The sequence below is a fragment of the Schistocerca cancellata genome, chromosome 1 (assembly GCF_023864275.1).
Source record: "Schistocerca cancellata isolate TAMUIC-IGC-003103 chromosome 1, iqSchCanc2.1, whole genome shotgun sequence".
Classification (NCBI taxonomy): domain Eukaryota; kingdom Metazoa; phylum Arthropoda; class Insecta; order Orthoptera; family Acrididae; genus Schistocerca; species Schistocerca cancellata.
The window spans coordinates 222,723,654-222,743,435 of record NC_064626.1 but is presented as its reverse complement, the minus strand read 5'-3'; the positions used below and the strand labels follow the sequence as shown (position 1 = coordinate 222,743,435).

The following is a 19,782-nucleotide window of genomic DNA, read 5'->3' as shown; positions in this document are numbered from 1 at the left end:
AAGTGGGGAGCTTCATCTCCCATCTCTGCCTAAATATGATGTGGTCATTACTGAAAGTTTCCTTGAAGCAAATCCTTCACCTGGCAAATGACATGTAGTGTTACCCAATCTTGGGCGGAAATAGTGGTGTGTACATATTTGTGTTTTTGCAAAGCTGGAACCGTGTTGCACAGGGAGGTTCTTTTAACGTGCAGCTGTCACTGTGCACCTAACAAGTCCGCAATGTGTCATCTCCTTAAAAGAAAAATGGACAGAGAATGAAGGAGCTTGTGAAACCACATCACACAGCCACATTCTGGCTGCTTGTGGCACCATATGTCACCTGGTGGCAGAAAGTGGAACTTTTTTCAGCGTACTCTACAAGTGCATTGACTAATGAATACACCTATAGTGTTTCAGCCTACTGCGATGTATACAGCCCACACTGCAGCACGCGGAAAACTGTCAGCTTAATTAGAACCACTTGGTAAATGAAGTGAAGGAACTGTGCCATCTTCGAAGGAAAATAGTGCTGTCCTTGCTGGAAATTCCTTCAGTGCAAGTATGGAAGAATTACCGGAACTACTGGATGGATTGAACAGTCTAATGAGCACTGAATATGGATGGGAGTAAACCAAAGAGAGAGAAAAATAAAGGAGTAGAATAAATGAGATTATCAATAAACTTAAAATAAAAATTGGGGACCACATAATCGCTGAAGTGACAGAAGTGTGCTATCTTGGAAGGAAAATAAATCATGGTGGAAGTAGCAGATTAGCATAAGTAAATAGGATTTTCCTCACTAAAAGAAATTTGCTACTGGGATAAAATACGGGCCTTAATTTGAAGAAGAAATTTCTGAGAATATTCTTCTGGAGCACAGCGTTATATGGAAGGGAGTCATGGTCTATGGGAACACTGGAAAAGGGTCCTTAAGGCATAACTTGACACTGTTGGGGTGAAACTGGAAAAGTGAAAGAGAGAATTGAGTAAAGAGATTTGAGACGTGCTAGTAGGAAAAGGGCTGCTGCAGGAAGAGAACTGCGTCCAACGGTTTTGTCACTGGCACAAAAAGTAACTTCGCTGTGTCATCTCATTTATGTAAAGGAAGAATCTCCAATAGATCCAGGTACAGCCAAGGGGCGCAGCATGCTTGCAATGGGAAACCAAAGTTTTCAGAGAAAATAGAAAAGAAGAAGAAAAGTCACAGAAGAGGTGTGGGTCAGTTGTAATGAAAATTAGGATTCAAGCCAAGTGCTTGTCTTAGCCAAGTGGTAGAGGACATACATTCTTCATGCAAAGATTTTAAAAGGATAATCATACTGTGATAGTAAATGAGGTAGGAAACATCATTGAGGTGACATTAACCTACTGAATATAGGTTTGGATGGCTATAGGTTCATTACAGTTGGTACAGAGAGACAGTTTTGTGAAGTAGTTTTGAACACATTTTTTGAAAGCTGTCATGAGTGGCTAGTTAGACAACCCTCATGGAAGGAAATATTTTAGACCTTGTGATTGTAAACAGGTTGGCATGATATCAGTGTCAATATAGAGAAGGATTAATGATCATGATGTCATCATGGCAACATTGGTTACTAAAGCTCATAAATCCATCAAGAAGGCCAGGAGGAGATAAGCAGTCATTAGCATCCAACAGAGACAAAGAAGGGTCATAATTTAGTTAATATAAGGGACATATATGAATTATGTGCAGATTTTAAATTGATTGTAAATAACACTCTGGAAAAGTGTGTATCGAGTAGATGGAAGGGACCCACCATGGTTTAATAATAAAATTCGGAAAGTGCCGATGAAGCAGAGATTGTTACATTCTTGGGTCAGAAAAGAATGCAGAAATGTAGACAGGCAAAATCTACTAGAAATTCATGCATTTATGAAAAGATAAATGCTTCCTTGTTCTCTATATACATATATGATTTGACGGATAGGGTGAGCAGCCATCTGCAACTGTTTGCGGATGACACTGCAGTGTATGGCAAAGTATCTTTGTTTATTGGCTGTAGGAAGATACGTGTTGAATTGGACAGAATTTCTGCTTGGTGCGATGAATGGCAGCTTGGTCTAACTGTGGAAAAATCTGAAGTTAATGCAGATGGGTAGGAAAAAAAAAAAAATCGTGTAATGCTCAGATTCAGTATTGGCAGTGTGCTGCTCGACAGTCACAGTGATTAAATTTCTAGGGGCAGTTTTGCAAAGTGATAAAATGAAAGGAAAACATAAGGTCACTAGTAGAGAAGGCGAATGGTCTACTTGAATTTATTGGGAGATTTTTAGGAAAATGTAGCTCATTTATCAGTGTAAAAGTCTTTGTATAGAATGCTAGTGCAAACCATTATTCAGTATTGCTTGAGTGTTTAGGATCACCATCAGATTGGGTTAAAGGAAGACATTGAAGTGATTCGTAAGTATGCTGCTAGATTTGTTACAAGCAGATTAGATCAGCATGCGAGTATAGTGGGGAAGCTTTGTGAAGCCACTGGAGAGAAGTAATGATCTTTTCTTGAAATACTATTCCGAAAATTTAGAGAATTGCCTCAAGGTAAGAGAAATTAGGACTCTCACAGAGGCATATACACTGATCAGCCAGAATGCTACGACCACCGACCTACTAAAAATATAAATATGTCCAGGTGATAGCAGCATCACCTGATGAGGAGTGGCTGCACACACAAGATCACCCTTAATCTGTATACATACTCATTCCTTTTCATTAATTTTACAATGATTGAGTCCTTAATACCAGTGGCATTGTAGATGTAAAGGAGGATTTACCCATACCTCTGTTATATACCTCCCCAATCTGAATGGTATGATAGGCTATCATATCTCTAATATTAAAGGTCTCACGTCCTACAACAGTTTGAACTTTATCGCCGTTATAACTAACTAATGCAATGGTGATCCCCTCATTACCACACCGAGCTGAATCATTTGTGGTAATAGTGAAATTAAGAAAACGTCCACAGAGGGGTACTGCAACTTAATCTCCAAGACCATCCACGGTAGTAATATCGACATTGTCAATAGCTTTGTAGACAGTCAGACGAGGACATCTTCTGTATATCCTTTAACGCGGCATCTTGTGTGTGAGTGGTCCAATGCTGTTGCACTTGCAGCTGCACGAAGACTCATGCCTTCTTAACAAATTGATTACTTATATAGGAAACACTGTTGCCTCCTGGAGTCCCTGGTTCTCGATGTATGCTTGCGCATAAGCATGCGCGGACTTAGCATTTTTGCAGTCACGCAGTGGAGCATTATCCAAACACATGCTGAGGTAAAACTAGCAGCAAGCGTACATGCTAGTGCGCTTATGTAAAGACCAGACGGAGATGAGTGGTTACATAATCACTGAGCCAAGGCTCGCACAGAGAGCAACCCAGAGTGCCCCTGTGAGCATGCTGTCCGAATGTTGAATGCTATCTACCTGAGTTTGACCAAGGGCACATTGTGATGGCCCAGAGGCTCGGCACAAGCATTTCGTAAACTGCACGACTTGTCGGGTGTTTGAGGAGTGCTGTGGTAAGGGTCTGCAACATGTGGTGAAATCGCGTCCATACGTCACGGGGTTGTGTGGCCACACTTCATTACGGATGTTTGTCATCGTAGGCTGGGCAGACTGGTAAAACAGGGCAGGCAGCAAACTGTGGTTGATCTAACATCAGACTTCAGTGGTGGGCAGAGTACTAGTGTGTTTGAACATCAGTACACTTAACACTTCTAATGCTGGGCCTCTGCAGCCGATGACCCATGCATATGCCAGTGTTAACACCATGGCATATGCTGATGGGAGGGCACGAATCCATTGTCTTCCAGGGGAAGAGCCCTTGATACCTGTACTGAGGGAGAGAACTAGCTGGTGGTGGCTCAATTATTCTCTGGGCAACATCCACATGGGCATCCATGGGTCCAGTGGGGCTCATGCAAGGTACCATGACAGTGAAGTAATATTGTACGCTGGTTGCAGACCACATACACCCCTTCATGATGATCATGATTGCCAACGGATGTGGTCTTTTTCAGCAAGATAATATACCAGGCCACAAGGCCTGCAGTGTGATGGAATTGTTTGAGAAACACAATGGGGAGTTCAGTGGTGAGCTCCAATTGATGTTGATGTGCTGGCCCCCCAACTCGCCAGATTTGAACCCTATTGAACACATCTGGGATGTGATTGAATGTGACATCAGAGCTGACTCCCCCTTCCCCGGAATTTACGGTAATTAGGTGACTTGTGTGTGTAGATGTGGTGCCAACTCCCTCCAGTGACCTACCAAGGCCTCATTGCTTCCATACCACAATTCATCATCGCTGTTATCCATGCCAAATGTGGATATACTGACTATTAGGTAATTGGTTATAATATTCTGGCTGATCAGTGTAGGTAGTAATATTTCTGTTGCTCCATTTTCTAATGGAACAGGAAAGGGATGGCTAATAGGTACCCTCCACCAGGCAGTTCGATAGGTGTGGAGTATGTATGTAGGTATAGAGTAGAGTTATATTATTGAGTGATATGGTGGAGGCAGCTTCAACACTGAACACAAACAAATGTTATGTTAGTTCCTGTTTTTTAATGTTATAATGTGTGAGTCGGGTCAACATGGAATAAGATCGGCTGCTTGGGCCTGTTCTACATCTACATCTACATTTATACTCCGCAAGCCACCCAACGGTGTGTGGCGGAGGGCACTTTACGTGCCACTGTCATTACCTCCCTTTCCTGTTCCAGTCGCGTATGGTTCGCGGGAAGAACGACTGTCTGAAAGCCTCTGTGCGCGCTCTAATCTCTCTAATTTTACATTCGTGATCTCCTCGGGAGGTATAAGTAGGGGGAAGCAATATATTCGATACCTCATCCAGAAACGCACGCTCCTGAAACCTGGCGAGCAAGCTACACCGCGATGCAGAGCGCCTCTCTTGCAGAGTCTGCCACTTGAGTTTGTTAAACATCTCCGTAACGCTATCACGGTTACCAAATAACCCTGTGACGAAACGCGCCGCTCTTCTTTGGATCTTCTCTATCTCCTCCGTCAACCCGATCTGGTACGGATCCCACACTGATGAGCAATACTCAAGTATAGGTCGAACGAGTGTTTTGTAAGCCACCGCCTTTGTTGATGGACTACATTTTCTAAGGACTCTCCCAATGAATCTCAACCTGGTACCCGCCTTACCAACAATTAATTTTATATGATCATTCCACTTCAAATCGTTCCGCACGCATACTCCCAGATATTTTACAGAAGTAACTGCTACCAGTGTTTGTTCCGCTATCATATAATCATACAATAAAGGATCCTTCTTTCTATGTATTCGCAATACATTACATTTGTCTATGTTAAGGGTCAGTTGCCACTCCCTGCACCAAGTGCCTATCCGCTGCAGATCTTCCTGCATTTCGCTACAATTTTCTAAAGCTGCAACTTCCCTGTATACTACAGCATCATCCGCGAAAAGCCGCATGGAGCTTCCGACACTATCTACTAGGTCATTTATATATATTGTGAAAAGCAATGGTCCCATAACACTCCCCTGTGGCACGCCAGACGTTACTTTAATATCTGTAGACGTCTCTCCGTTGATAACAACATGCTGTGTTCTGTTTGCTAAAAACTCTTCAATCCAGCCACACAGCTGGTCTGATATTCCGTAGGCTCTTACTTTGTTTATCAGGCGACAGTGCGGAACTGTATCGAACGCCTTCCGGAAGTCAAGAAAAATAGCATCTACCTGGGAGCCTGTATCTAATATTTTCTGGGTCTCATGAACAAATAAAGCGAGTTGGGTCTCACACGATCACTGTTTCCGGAATCCATGTTGATTCCTACATAGTAGATTCTGAGTTTCCAAAAACGACATGATACTCGAGCAAAACACATGTTCTAAAATTCTACAACAGATCGACGTCAGAGATATAGGTCTATAGTTTTGCGCATCTGCTCGACGACCCTTCTTGAAGACTGGGACTACCTGTGCTCTTTTCCAATCATTTGGAACCTTCTGTTCCTCTAGAGACTTGCGGTACACGGCTGTTAGAAGGGGGGCAAGTTCTATCGCGTACTCTGTGTAGAATCGAATTGGTATCCCGTCAGGTCCAGTGGACTTTCCTCTGTTGAGTGATTCCAGTTGCTTTTCTATTCCTTGTACACTTATTTCGATGTCAGCCATTTTTTCGTTTGTGCGAGGATTTAGAGAAGGAACTGCAGTGCAGTCTTCCTCTGTGAAACAGCTTTGGAAAAAGTTGTTTAGTATTTCAGCTTTACGCGTGTCATCCTCTGTTTCAATGCCATCTTCATCCCGGAGTGTCTGGACATGATGTTTCGAGCCACTTACTGATTTAACATAAGACCAGAACTTCCTAGGATTTTCTGTCAAGTCGGTACTTAGTATTTTACTTTCGAATTCACTGAACACTTCACGCATAGCCCTCCTTACGCTAACTTTGACATCGTTTAGCTTCTGTTTGTCTGAGAGGTTTTGGCTGCGTTTAAACTTGGAGTGAAGCTCTCTTTGCTTTCGCAGTAGTTTCCTAACTTTGTTGTTGTACCACGGTGGGTTTTTCCCGTCCCTCACAGTTTTACTCGGCACGTACCTGTCTAAAACGCATTTTACGATTGCCTTGAACTTTTTCCATAAACACTCAACATTGTCAGTGTCGGAACAGAAATTTTCGTTTTGATCTGTTAGGTAGTCTGAAATCTGCCTTCTATTACTCTTGCTAAACAGATAAACCTTCCTCCCTTTTTTTATATTCCTATTAACTTCCATATTCAGGGATGCTGCAACGGCCTTATGATCACTGATTCCCTGTTCTGCGCTTACAGAGTCGAAAAGTTCGGGTCTGTTTGTTATCAGTAGGTCCAAAATGTTATCTCCACGAGTCGGTTCTCTGTTTAATTGCTCGAGGTAATTTTCGGATAGTGCACTCAGTATAATGTCACTCGATGCTCTGTCCCTACCACCCGTCCTAAACATCTGAGTGTCCCAGTCTATATCTGGTAAATTGAAATCTCCCGCTAAGACCATAACATGCTGAGAAAATTTATGTGAAATGTATTCCAAATTTTCTCTCAGTTGTTCTGCCACTAATGCTGCTGAGTCGGGGGGTCGGTAAAAGGAGCCAATTATTAACCTAGCTCGGTTGTTGAGTGTAACCTCCACCCATAATAATTCACAGGAACTATCCACTTCTACTTCACTACAGGATAAACTACTACTAACAGCGACGAACACTCCACCACCGGTTGCATGCAATCTATCCTTTCTAAACACCGTCTGTGCCTTTGTAAAAATTTCGTCAGAATTTATCTCTGGCTTCAGCCAGCTTTCTGTACCTATAACGATTTCAGCCTCGGTGCTTTCTATCAGCGCTAGAAGTTCCGGTACTTTACCAACGCAGCTTCGACAGTTTACAACTACAATACCGATTGCTGCTTGGTCCCCGCATGTCCTGACTTTGCCCCGCACCCGTTGAGGCTGTTGCCCTTTCTGTACTTGCCCGAGGCCATCTAACCTAAAAAACCGCCCAGCCCACGCCACACAACCCCTGCTACCCGTGTAGCCGCTTGTTGCGTGTAGTGGACTCCTGACCTATCCAGCGGAACCCGAAACCCCACCACCCTATGGCGCAAGTTGAGGAATCTGCAGCCCACACGGTCGCAGAACCGTCTCAGCCTCTGATTCAGACCCTCCACTCGGCTCTGTACCAAAGGTCCGCAGTCAGTCCTGTCGACGATGCTGCAGATGGTGAGCTCTGCTTTAATCCCGCTAGCGAGACTGGCAGTCTTCACCAAATCAGATAGCCGCCGGAAGCCAGAGAGGATCTCCTCCGATCCATAGCGACACACATCATTGGTGCCGACATGAGCGACCACCTGCAGATGGGTGCACCCTGTACCCTTCATGGCATCTGGAAGGACCCTTTCCACATCTGGAATGACTCCCCCCGGTATGCACACGGAGTGCACTTTGGTTTTCTTCCCCTCCCTTGCTGCCATATTCCTAAGGGGCCCCATTACACGCCTGACGTTGGAGCTCCCAACTACCAGTAAGCCCACCCTCTGCGACTGCCCGGATCTTGCAGACTGAGGGGCAACCTCTGGAACAGGACAAGCAGCCATGTCAGGCCAAAGATCAGTATCGGTCTGAGACAGAGCCTGAAACCGGTTCCTCAGACAAACTGGAGAGGCCTTCCGTTCAGCCCTCCGGAATGTCTTTCGCCCCCTGCCACACCTTGAGACGACCTCCCACTCTACCACAGGTGAGGGATCAGCCTCAATGCGGGCAGTATCCCGGGCAACCACAGTCTTAGTCCGATCGGGGGATGCGTGGGACGAGCTGGCCGTCCCCGACAAACCCCCATCCGGACCCCCACAGTGATTAACTTGGTTGAACATGGGTTTGCTATTTCTGTTTCTGCTATTGGCAGATGGAATTTCACAAGCCACAATGTAAATATCTATAGAATTTGTAAATGAAAATTGGCTAATTTGACAGGAGAATCTTTAAGATAGGACATAGACACTCACAGGAGGATAAGTCTGTAGCTCATTGTGTAGTGGCTAGCATTGCTGCCTCTGGATCACGGGGTTCGGGGTTCGATTCCTGGCCGCCGGGGACTGGGTGTTTGTGTTGTCCTCATCATTTCATCAACATTATGGTCATAACAGTGGCTAGATTGGACTGTGTAAAAATTGAACTGTGTAGAAATTGGGATTTTGTACGGGCGCTGATGACCACGCATTTGAGTGTCCCACAAACCAAACATCATCATCACAGGAGGATAACTGTAGTCTCTGACTTTAGACCAACATCCTTTTTAGGTAGACTCAGATTTCAAGTTACTATTAAAGGAAGTAAATGTAACTGCAAATATTGAGCTTCAAAAATGTGAAAGGAGAAAGTCTTTAAAGAAAATACACCAAACAGTTAGAGAGTTACAGTAAAAATAAGTAACAAGTCAACTGCATCTTACAAACCGTGTGCATATACTTTGTGAACATCATTTGAACACTGATGTGGCTATATTAGATGTAGGTGGATATAACTTGGTATGCAGATAAAGTATAGAGAGAGGAGTGATTGCTACTTAGGGTAGAAAACACTGAGTCTAATAATTTTGAATTATCTATAAAACAACTTGTATGTTATTAAAATTCTGAACTTCCAAGCTGAATGAGGTAATAGTAAGTGGACAATTTATTTTATTTGGTTTAGAGCACACTTATTCAAGAGGTGGATTGAGTTCTTGGCTATTGCACATATTGTAACTGCTTTCAAGCAATTAGTGTTGAGAATCAGAAGAACCAGTGGCACTGGTATTAACATTTTACACATACATTGAATAGTTAATGATGTCTCATACCATGATGGTCAACTGATGGTGTTCAGTACCAGAAGAAAGCAAGAAGCATTTGCAAAGTAGAGATAAGAGAGGTATACACAACATGCTTGGTGTTACTGAAAAATGTAATGTATTCTGTGTCATTCTTGTAGCTACATCGAAAACTGTTGTCCTAAGAAAGTAACCAGTGGAATTTGATTAAAAAAGCTTAAACTATAGGTTGCTAATGATACTAAAATATCATTCAACTGAGAAAAGACTACTTAGTATCCAGGGGCATAGGTGGTGAAAGGATTAGAACACATTATGAACTCTGCTGTAAAATTCTAAGAAAATTGTCTGGGTTTACTTTAGAGGGAAAACAAGAGTTCCTCTAGGCAAATGTTTTGTTATTAAATTTTGACGACGACTCGGTACATACAATTAACTGCTCCTCATATCCTTCTTTGTTACCAATGTTACTGATTCCTTAGAAATTTTGAAAAGCATAAGTAAAATGCTAGGACCAAAAATAGCATCTAGCAAGACTTCAAAGGGTTCAGATTAGTCGCAAAAGATGTCGGGTACATACATATTCAACAACATGGCAGAATTTAAGACTGAATTTAGAAATTTGGGATGAGCAACTCCTCCTCCTCCTCCTCCTCCTCCTCCTCCTCTTCATTGAAGAGTATATCCCCAGAAAGTCGTAAAAATAATTCCTTATGTTCTTAAGTTAAATCATTGAATTGCACTGAAATAAAATGTATATTTTAGACTTCTGTTCCACATAAACAGAACTTTTCATGTATATCGATTACACAGGGTTATTACAAATGATTGAAGCGATTTCACAGCTCTACAATAACTTTATTATTTTAGATATTTTCACAATGCTTTGCACACACATACAAAAACTCAAAAAGTTTTTTTAGGCATTCACAAATGTTCGATATGTGCCCCTTTAGTGATTCGGCAGACATCAAGCCGATAATCAAGTTCCTCCCACACTCGGCGCAGCATGTCCCCATCAATGAGTTCGAAAGCATCGTTGATGCGAGTTCGCAGTTCTGGCACGTTTCTTGGTAGAGGAGGTTTAAACACCGAATCTTTCACATAACCCAACAGAAAGAAATCGCATGGGGTTAAGTCGGGAGAGCGTGGAGGCCATGACAGGAATTGCTGATCATGATCTCCACCACGACTGATCCATCGGTTTTCCAATCTCCTATTTAAGAAATGCCGAACATCATGATGGAAGTGCGGTGGAGCACCATCCTGTTGAAAGATGAAGTGCACTGTCGGTCTCCAGTTGTGGCATGAGCCAATTTTTCAGCATGTCCAGATACACGTGTCCTGTAACGTTTTTTTCGCAGAAGAAAAAGGGGCCATAAACTTTAAACCATGAGATTGCACAAAACACGTTAACTTTTGGTGAATTGTGAATTTGCTGCACGAATGCGTGAGGATTCTCTACTGCCCAGATTCGCACATTGTATCTGTTCACTTCACCATTAAGAAAAAATGTTGCTTCATCACTGAAAACAAGTTTCGCACTGAACGCATCCTCTTCCATGAGCTGTTGCTACCGCGCCGAAAGTTCAAAGTGTTTGACTTTGTCATCGGGTGTCAGGGCTTGTAGCAATTGTAAACGGTAAGGCTTCTTCTTTAGCCTTTTCCGTAAGATTTTCCAAACCGTCGGCTGTGGTACGTTTAGCTCCCTGCTTGCTTTATTCGTCGACTTCCGCGGGCTACGCGTGAAACTTGCCTGCACACGTTAGACCGTTTCTTCGCTCACTGCAGGCCGACCCGTTAATTTCCCCTTACAGAGGCATCCAGAAGCTTTAAACTGCACATACCATTGCCGAATGGAGTTAGCAGTTGGTGGATCTTTGTTGAACTTCGTCCTGAAGTGTCGTTGCACTGTTATGACTGACTGATGTGAGTGCATTTCAAGCACGACATACGCTTTCTCGGCTCCTGTCGCCATTTTCTCTCACTGCGCTCTCGAGCGCTCTGGCGGCAGAAACCTGAAGTGCAGCTTCAGCCGAACAAAATTTTGAGTTTTCTACGTATCTGTAGTGTGTCGTGACCATATGTCAATGAATGGAGCTACAGTGAATTTATGAAATCGCTTCAATCATTTGTAATAGCCCTGTATATACTAAGTAAATTATACTAGAAATATAAAATGGGTTTTATCTGTAGTTTGTGGTAATCGAGAAATTGTCTTACATGAAGCCTTAATGGCTAATACAGTTAACAGATGTGCAGTCCACTGGTATTTTTAAGATGGTGTCATTTATTATGTGATTACCAAAGGACATTAAATGTGTGTTGCACAATTCCACCACAGCCCTTGTTGCTACATCATCTTGTAGTTTTAGAACACATTTTACCCTTAAATAGTCCGCCCCGATAGCTGAGTGGTCAGCGTGGCGGTCTGTCAAGCCAAGGGGTCCAGGTTCGATTCCCAGCTGGGTCAGAAATTTTCTCCGCACAGGGTCTGGGTGTTGTGTTGTCCTCATTATCATTTCATCATCATCAGTGGAAGGCAACAGGAAACCACCACTGGAATCACTTCCGTAGACACTCATGCATTGGGCCTCTCTGACGAGGCTTCCCCCATGACAAGACCTGCCGTAAGGCAGAACACAGTTTTTTTCCCCTTAAATATGTAGGATATCATATAAAGTAGAAACAGTAACCATTTAATGAATGGAAAGCACCAGTTTGCTTTTGTTCTACTGTATTACTTTTATTGTGTTTTTGGCTTACAAGGACATCTTCAAACATGTCACCAAAGAAGTTACAATGTTGTAAACAACATTTGAAGAGAAGTTACATGTCTAGATTGAAGCAGAGACATACAGTAACATCTTTGACAGTGTGGTGGTAATGCATTGAAAAATTAAAAAAAACTGTAAATAAATAAAAATGGAGTTGACAGGAAAAACTTGAACACAAAATAGGACCAGCAAGCCCACATAACAGTTTCTATTAATAAAAAAAAATAATAAAAATAAAATAAGTGCTGGACAATGCTACTTCAGGAAGTATAAAACATGGAGAGTGATACACAAACTAATTAAAAGAAGAAACAATTATCAGTTTAATTACAGGACACACAAGGAACTTAAGCAATATCAATAAGATAAACAGAAATAAATAACTGCAGGAAAATAGGAGTTCGAGGGAACATACAGTATATGCAATCTTTGAGAGTGTGCTAGTACTGCACTTTTAAAAGGTATAAAGGCTGACCATTTAAATCATTCTTAAAATATGCTACAGGTGATACGCTTCTGTTTTATTTATCTTACTACAGATTTATGTCATGGAGGAATTTAGTATCAAACACTACGTATTTGAAATAATTTACATATAAAGTGTTCAGTCTTACCTTTTTTGTCTCCTATTTTACAGATAAAGGATAACAGGCGAGCAGATAAAATTACTTCAGGCCCACAGTCTCACATTCTCGAAGGAGTCTCATGGGAAGAAGCGAAGAAATTGCAGGTACATAAAAATTTTTCATATTTTTTCATATCATTTGCTAGTTTTCTGCTGTTGACTTTGGGCACTTAATTGCACATGCTTTGAATTGCAGGATGCTAATATTTCTGCTACTGGTGACCAAGTCATTTTGGTAGGAGCTGCTTCAAAAGGAATAATTCAAAGAGGCTTCCAGCATAATGCTTTAGTGTATAAAACTCCATATGCTAAGAACCCATTTGACACAGTAACAGATGAAGAACTTGAGGAGTACAAGAAAGTTGTAGAAAGGAAACAAAGGGGTGAATCGTGTAAGTATGCCTGTTTCATAAAACCCATGGTGAATAACAGTTAAATATATGCAGTGACTTGTTGTGTTAGTATTGTTGGTATGCATCAGTAAGATAGTTACTTTGGTGATATTGTTTTAAAATGCTATTTTCGTACATCCTGAATTGTGTGAATGGACATCATATGATAACCTTAAACATCTCAACGTAAGGGTCCTTAAACATCTCAACGTAAGGGTGAATATTGATATGAAATTCTTTCATTGTTACCATGTAATAAGAACCTCATTGAACCAGAATGACAAATATGTCTATAGACAATGCAAATATAGTCGGAAAGTTATGGTAGAATCTAAATAATTTAGGAGTTAAGGAGACGACTCACCAAACAGCAGAAGTGTCGAGTTGTTGACAGTCACACACAAAAGGTGCAAGACCTGCCCAACCCATTCACTTTGCATTTCCTACTCCATTCCTGTCACTGTCTTATCCTAACCCATCAGAAGCAAGACCATGTGTGAGAGCAGCCCTGTTGTCATACACCAACATTGCTGCCGTCACACGTCACATCTTTTTGTGTTGCTATGACGACCATAAACTGTCCACCAGAATGAATGGCCACTGCCTAACTGTGACCAGGAACAAAACTGGGTAGAGAGACAAGACTTCTTTGGCGTTTCAAATAACTGAATTTAAGAGTTTCAAACCCCAGCTTAATAAATATGGTGGGGGGTGACCAACACAACCAAATGCGCATACCCAAACTGCAGTTGTCCAATCCCTAGTGCCAAGAAGAGCAGAGAGCAATGTAATGTGAATCTGAGCTATGCTGTGATTTAAGCAACCATTTTGAGAGGCTTCTTACTTATCGTCTTCAGATGAAGTGACTATCTACGGAGGGAACCTCTGTGGAATCTATCTTGGGCTTTTTGAAGTGAATGTCCTGATTGTTTGTTGAAGATGTGGTAGTGACAGGGAGCAGGTACGTTGCATATACTATCCATGTGTTGCATCCCACTAAGGCAAAAATTTTGTTGCCAAATATGAGTTGCAACATTGTGTTCAGCTGATGTACTAAAGGCATATTTGTAATAAATACTGTTATCTGTAACCATCAGTACTTGTAGTGAGATTTTGTCAAAGATCAGTGACCCTTAATTTTCCTTTTTATAGAGAACATGGTCATTATTATAGTTATCCAGAGTTCTGTTAATCATTGTGTGAATGACCTTGCCTATGATAAGAATGTCACAATTGATGTTCTTCTTCTTCTTCTTCTTCTTCTTCTTCTTCTTCTTATCCCTCCCTCTTTAGAGCAAGTTTTATTTATATTTCTTGCATAGTTGTTTGTAGGGAAGATGATGTGCAGGTGCTTCTCTGCGGGTACGCTCTTCTTGTAGCCAATGTTTCAGGCTTGGTGCATTGCCTGTGGCAGCACCTGGTGTTTATGTACAGTTTAGTGGGCTTCTCTTCCCATAGGTGCATTGCTGTCATGTACTGATTGACTGACTGACTTCCATGAGAACAGTTATTCAGAATGCAAATAAAGCTTTTGCTTTCGCCAAACAGGAAAAAGAAATAAGTGTGTAATGTTCTTGCTGCAGAATTAACTGAGAAAGCCTGTTACTGGGGAAAAAATGTTATTAAACCTGACAGATTGTCTTTCATGCAGTTTCCAATTACAGGCCCTGTTTTAGGATTAAGTCTACAATTGGATGAGTGTAACATCTGACTATATTCACATATGTAAATGTTTTTAACAGTGTAGGTAATTCTAGTAGTACAACTTTGAAGAATAAAGCTATGACGAATTGTGGTCAGGAGCAACCTATTCTCTGACTAAAGATGCTGCAGTGAACACTGAGTGAACTAAAGAATTGTCTGTAAAGAATGTCACACCATATGTTTTAAGAGGTTTGAAATTTGCCAAGCCATCTCATAACAATATGTTTAATTAGCATTTAGATGGAACTTTGTATGCCAAAGCTTTAATTATCATAAAATACTTTTCTCTCCCACATGAATTCATCTAGAAATTGGATAAAATGCATGTGTTTGTAGACACGTATCTGTATTCTGGAAAGCCTCATGAAATATAGGACATCAGAATAATACTTTTTTTAAAAAAGAAATAAATGTCAAAATGCACTTCATATTTTTAACGTTGAGATTAAAAAAAAATGGAGAACTAAATATTCTTATGTTTTGACATTTATTTATTACTTTACTGAAGTTTTAAAAAGTTGCATCAGACTGCTTGTTGTTTCACATAAAGAGTTTAATTTTTGTATTCCAGAGTCAGATTTTGCCCTTAGGAAATACCTATAAATTAGTGTAAAAGTTGACTTAAATGCTTGTGTATTTTCCTCTTATTTATTTTCTGTTAGAAAATTGTGTCCTGCAAGAAAACACAATGTTCATACTTTTTGTTGTAGTTGATGAAGACCAAACTGAATCGGAGCCACTTTCCTCTTCACTGCAAAACAGTCGGCCTACAAATGAAGATAGTATGCCGGCCACTAAGTCTCCACTTATGTCGCCAACTTCTGCTGCTAGTGAAACGGAAGAAGAAAGCAGAGATGGTACAGGATATTTAAGTTCATTGCTTCTCACTAATCCTCCACCTTTTTAATATTTTGTTAGTTTGAAAGAATGGATGCAGAGAGAGAACTTGCTAATTTCAAGTTGCTGCCACTCATACCTCACCTGTCATTCAACAACATCTTTGCCTCTGCACCTCTACCTCGACTGACATCTCTGCCCAAACTCTTTGCGTCTGTATATGTCTGCTTGTGCCTGTATATGTGTGGATGGATATGTGTGTGTGTGTGCGTGCGAGTGTATACCCGTCCTTTTTTCCCCCTAAGGTAAGTCTTTCCACTCCCGGGATTGGAATGACTCCTTATCCTCTCCCTTAAAACCCAAATCCTTTCGTCTTTCCCTCTCCTTCCCTCTTTCCTGACGAGGCAACCGTTGGTTGCGAAAGCTAGAATTTTGTGTGTCTATCGACCTGCCAGCGCTTTTGTTTGGTAAGTCTCATCATTTTTCTTTTTATATATATATAAAATAGAGGGAAACATTCCACGTGGAAAAAATATATCTAAAAAGAAAGATGATGAGACTTACCAAACAAAAGCGCTGGCAGGTCGATAGACACACAAACATACACACAAAATTCAAGCTTTCGCAACAAACGGTTGCTTCGTCAGGAAAGAGGGAAGGAGAGGGAAAGACGAAAGGATGTGGGTTTTAAGGGAGAGGGTAAGGAGTCATTCCAATCCCGGGAGCGATAAGACTTACCTTAGGGGGAAAAAAGGACAGGTATACACTCGCGCGCGCGCGCGCACACACACACACACACACACACACACACACACACGCATATCCATCCGCATATACACAGACACAAGCAGACATTTGTAAAGGCAAAGAGTTTGGGCAGAGATGTCAGTCGAGGCGGAAGTACAGAGGCAAAGATATTGTTGAAAGACAGGCGAGGTATGAGTGGCAGCAAATTGAAATTAGAAATTAGCGGAGATTGAGGCCTGGCGAATAGCGAGAAGAGAGGATATGCTGAAGGGCAAGTTCCCATCTCCGGAGTTCTGACAGGTTGGTGTTAGTGGGAAGTATCCAGATAACCCGGACAGTGTAACACTGTGCCAAGGTGTGCTGGCCGTGCACCAAGGCATGTTTAGCCACAGGGTGATCCTCATTGCCAACAAACACTGTCTGCCTGTGTCCATTCATGCGAATGGACAGTTTGTTGCTGGTCATTCCCACATAGAAGGCTTCACAGTGTCGGCAGGTCAGTTGGTAAATCACATGGGTGCTTTCACACGTGGCTCTGCCTTTGATCATGTACACCTTCCGGGTTACAGGACTGGAGTAGGTGGTGGTGGGAGGGTGCATGGGACAGGTTTTACACCGGGGGCGGTTACAAGGGTAGGAGCCAGAGGGTAGGGAAGGTGGTTTGGGGATTTCATAGAGATGAACTAAGAGGTTACGAAGGTTAGGTGGATGGCGGAAAGACACTCTAGGTGGAGTGGGGAGGATTTCATGAAGGATGGATCTCATTTCAGGGCAGGATTTGAGGCAGTCGTATCCCTGCTGGAGAGCCACATTCAGAATCTGATCCAGTCCCGGAAAGTATTCTGTCACAAGTGGGGCACTTTTGGGGTTCTTCTGTGGAAGGTTCCGGGTTTGAGGAGATGAGGAAGTGGCTCTGGTTATTTGCTTCTGTACCAAGTCGGGAGGGTAGTTACGGGATGCGAAAGCTGTTTTCAGGTTGTTGGTGTAATGGTTCAAGGATTCCGGACTGGAGCAGATTCGTTTGCCACGAAGACCTAGGCTGTAGGGAAGGGACCGTTTGATGTGGATTGGGTGGCAGCTGTCATAATGGAGGTACTGTTGCTTGTTGGTGGGTTTGATGTGGACGGACGTGTGAAGCTGGCCATTGGACAGGTGGAGGGCAACGTCAAGGAAAGTGGCATGGGATTTAGAGTAGGACCAGGTGAATCTGATGGAACCAAAGGAGTTGAGGTTGGAGAGGAAATTCTGGAGTTCTTCTTCACTGTGAGTCCAGATCATGAAAATGTCATCAATAAATCTGTACCAAACTTTGGGTTGGCAGGCCTGGGTAACCAAGAAGGCTTCCTCTGAAAATTTTGCTTTCTGTTGAGTAAGAGCTTCCTACAACAAGAAAATGAATCCAAATTGTCACTGTTATACATGCGGCCCTCACTTAAAGTTGCTACTTCAGTAAAATAAGGTGGACACTTCAGAACAGAGGTATAGGTATTTATCTTGTAATGAACTAAACACTGTCACTGAATAATGACATATGAAAAATTCTTTCTTTTTATTTTAACTTCTGTTGTTACTTTAGTATCCGTAGTAACCTTTTTATTGACTGTGAGCTTAACAAAATTACTATTACTGCTATTCAGTGCCCGAAAAGAATTTACACAATTTATTGTGCTTTTTTTTTCTTTTTGTTTAGCTGTAAATTTAACAGAAGAGTGAACTAAATGGGAAAAGTTAAGAATCAATTTCCGAACACTCATAAATGTGGTGGAATATTTTGTAAATGTGACAATTACCTGTATAAGCTGTTTGCAACCAGAAAATAAGATACTGTATGCATGGCATGAGTTAAACTGATTAACAATATAGAGTCGACTGAAGTTGCCAAATGTTAAAAATAAGAAAAATCTGGTGAGATTGAAAAGGAGCAAACTACAAAATTGATAGACTGTGATATTTGGACGATTATAAATAGATATATTCTGCATTCTGTGGTGTTATCAGAAATAATTGTGTATTCGTGCTTGTTACAGAACCGAGAGTTTTGCGGATAGAGACAAAGCAAGTTCCTCGGCCAAGTCAAGCTGAAGTTGTTCTGAGTGATGGTAAGTTGTATGTGAAGAAGAGTAATGTGCGCATTGTAGATACCACAAAGCTCGTTGCAGATGAATAATCTTGTCGTTCAGTGTTTTGTTAAACTGATTTTTTCCAGCAATATATGTTTGCTAGATAGTGGTACACTTTCAATAATTGCAGTGTTTACAAACAGTTATTGCAGATTAGCTTCAATAGAAAAATGCAAGTTTTGTATTTTTGAAGCATTCTGTGATGGATTGTTTAAATTTATATAAGTAATATTTTAAGATAAGTATTGCCAATTTTATTGCATGTTATTGCATTGCATGTATTTGTTATGCTGAACATTTGAAAAATTGGTGCATGTCTGTTTGTTCAAAGCCGAAAGTGATCTCCCAGATCCAAATGTGGAGCGTTCCTTGTCACTTAGGCTGCCAGCGAAAGGTGAGCATTCTTAGCAAATTATTTACTACAGAGATAGCTTGACTGTCAAGTAGTAGACACTGAACAAAAAGTAAGCAGAATGGTTGTACACTGCTGTCAGTAAAATGTAATGATTTCTTTACTTGAAAAGGTATCAGGAAACAAAGTTTAAATTTATAATTTTTTGTGGTGATGGTCTCTATTAAAGTACGTACAGGAACTTGATAGCAAAAATATACTTAGTAATATTGAAGGTAAGTTGGAGAGACATGCCTGTCAATAAGGAAATGAGAGAATTCATGAAATTTTGGAGAGGCATTGTGTGTCTCCAAATCTTTAAATCACAGTTGTATGCACATTTAAAAATATCAGATTTTTGACAAATAAAGTAGTCTTATATAAACCACTGTGAAATTCTTGTAACATTGACGAGACTAAAGCCAGCAAGTGATAGGTGGAGCAATAAATAGTAGCAGTTACTTCAAGCAATAAGTAGGGACAGAAGAGGGCTTTAATGTAAGGCATACTAGAATCATTGAATAAACAAAAAGAAAAAGGAGACAGGCAAATTAAATTAACAGTAATGATGATCAGTTTCATCCAGCAAAGACTGAGGCAGAAAATAAAAATGTAAAATTCTTGTTAGTTTGAATGATGTAGCTCACCTTGGAATTGTTAGCATGCTCAGTCAACTTAACACAGAAGTCAGTCAGTGAATTACAATCACTGATAATTCATATTGTGTTATGAACCTATATATCGGCTTTGTCTGATCTTGGTTACACATGTTGAAGGAATAGAACTACCATTAGGGAGGGCACGAGAATCAGGGTATTGAGTGTAAACACATACAAAAAAATTAAAAAC

General features: G+C 41.2%; 1 protein-coding gene across 7 annotated transcripts in view; it reads left to right on the top strand.

The window, feature by feature from the left end:
- The window catches only part of LOC126169536 (protein hu-li tai shao), a 425,484-nt gene that overhangs the window by 363,526 nt on the left and 42,176 nt on the right, over positions 1-19,782 (top strand). For 4 of the 7 annotated variants that reach the window (XM_049920650.1, XM_049920651.1, XM_049920653.1 and 1 more), the window contains 5 exons: positions 12,755-12,847; positions 12,939-13,134; positions 15,549-15,695; positions 18,450-18,521; positions 18,874-18,936. In XM_049920650.1, the coding sequence (XP_049776607.1) occupies positions 12,755-12,847; positions 12,939-13,134; positions 15,549-15,695; positions 18,450-18,521; positions 18,874-18,936 (571 nt within the window). The remainder of the gene's footprint in view (positions 1-12,754; positions 12,848-12,938; positions 13,135-15,548; positions 15,696-18,449; positions 18,522-18,873; positions 18,937-19,782) is intronic. The other 3 variants (XM_049920652.1, XM_049920655.1, XM_049920654.1) reach the window with 1 other exon arrangement.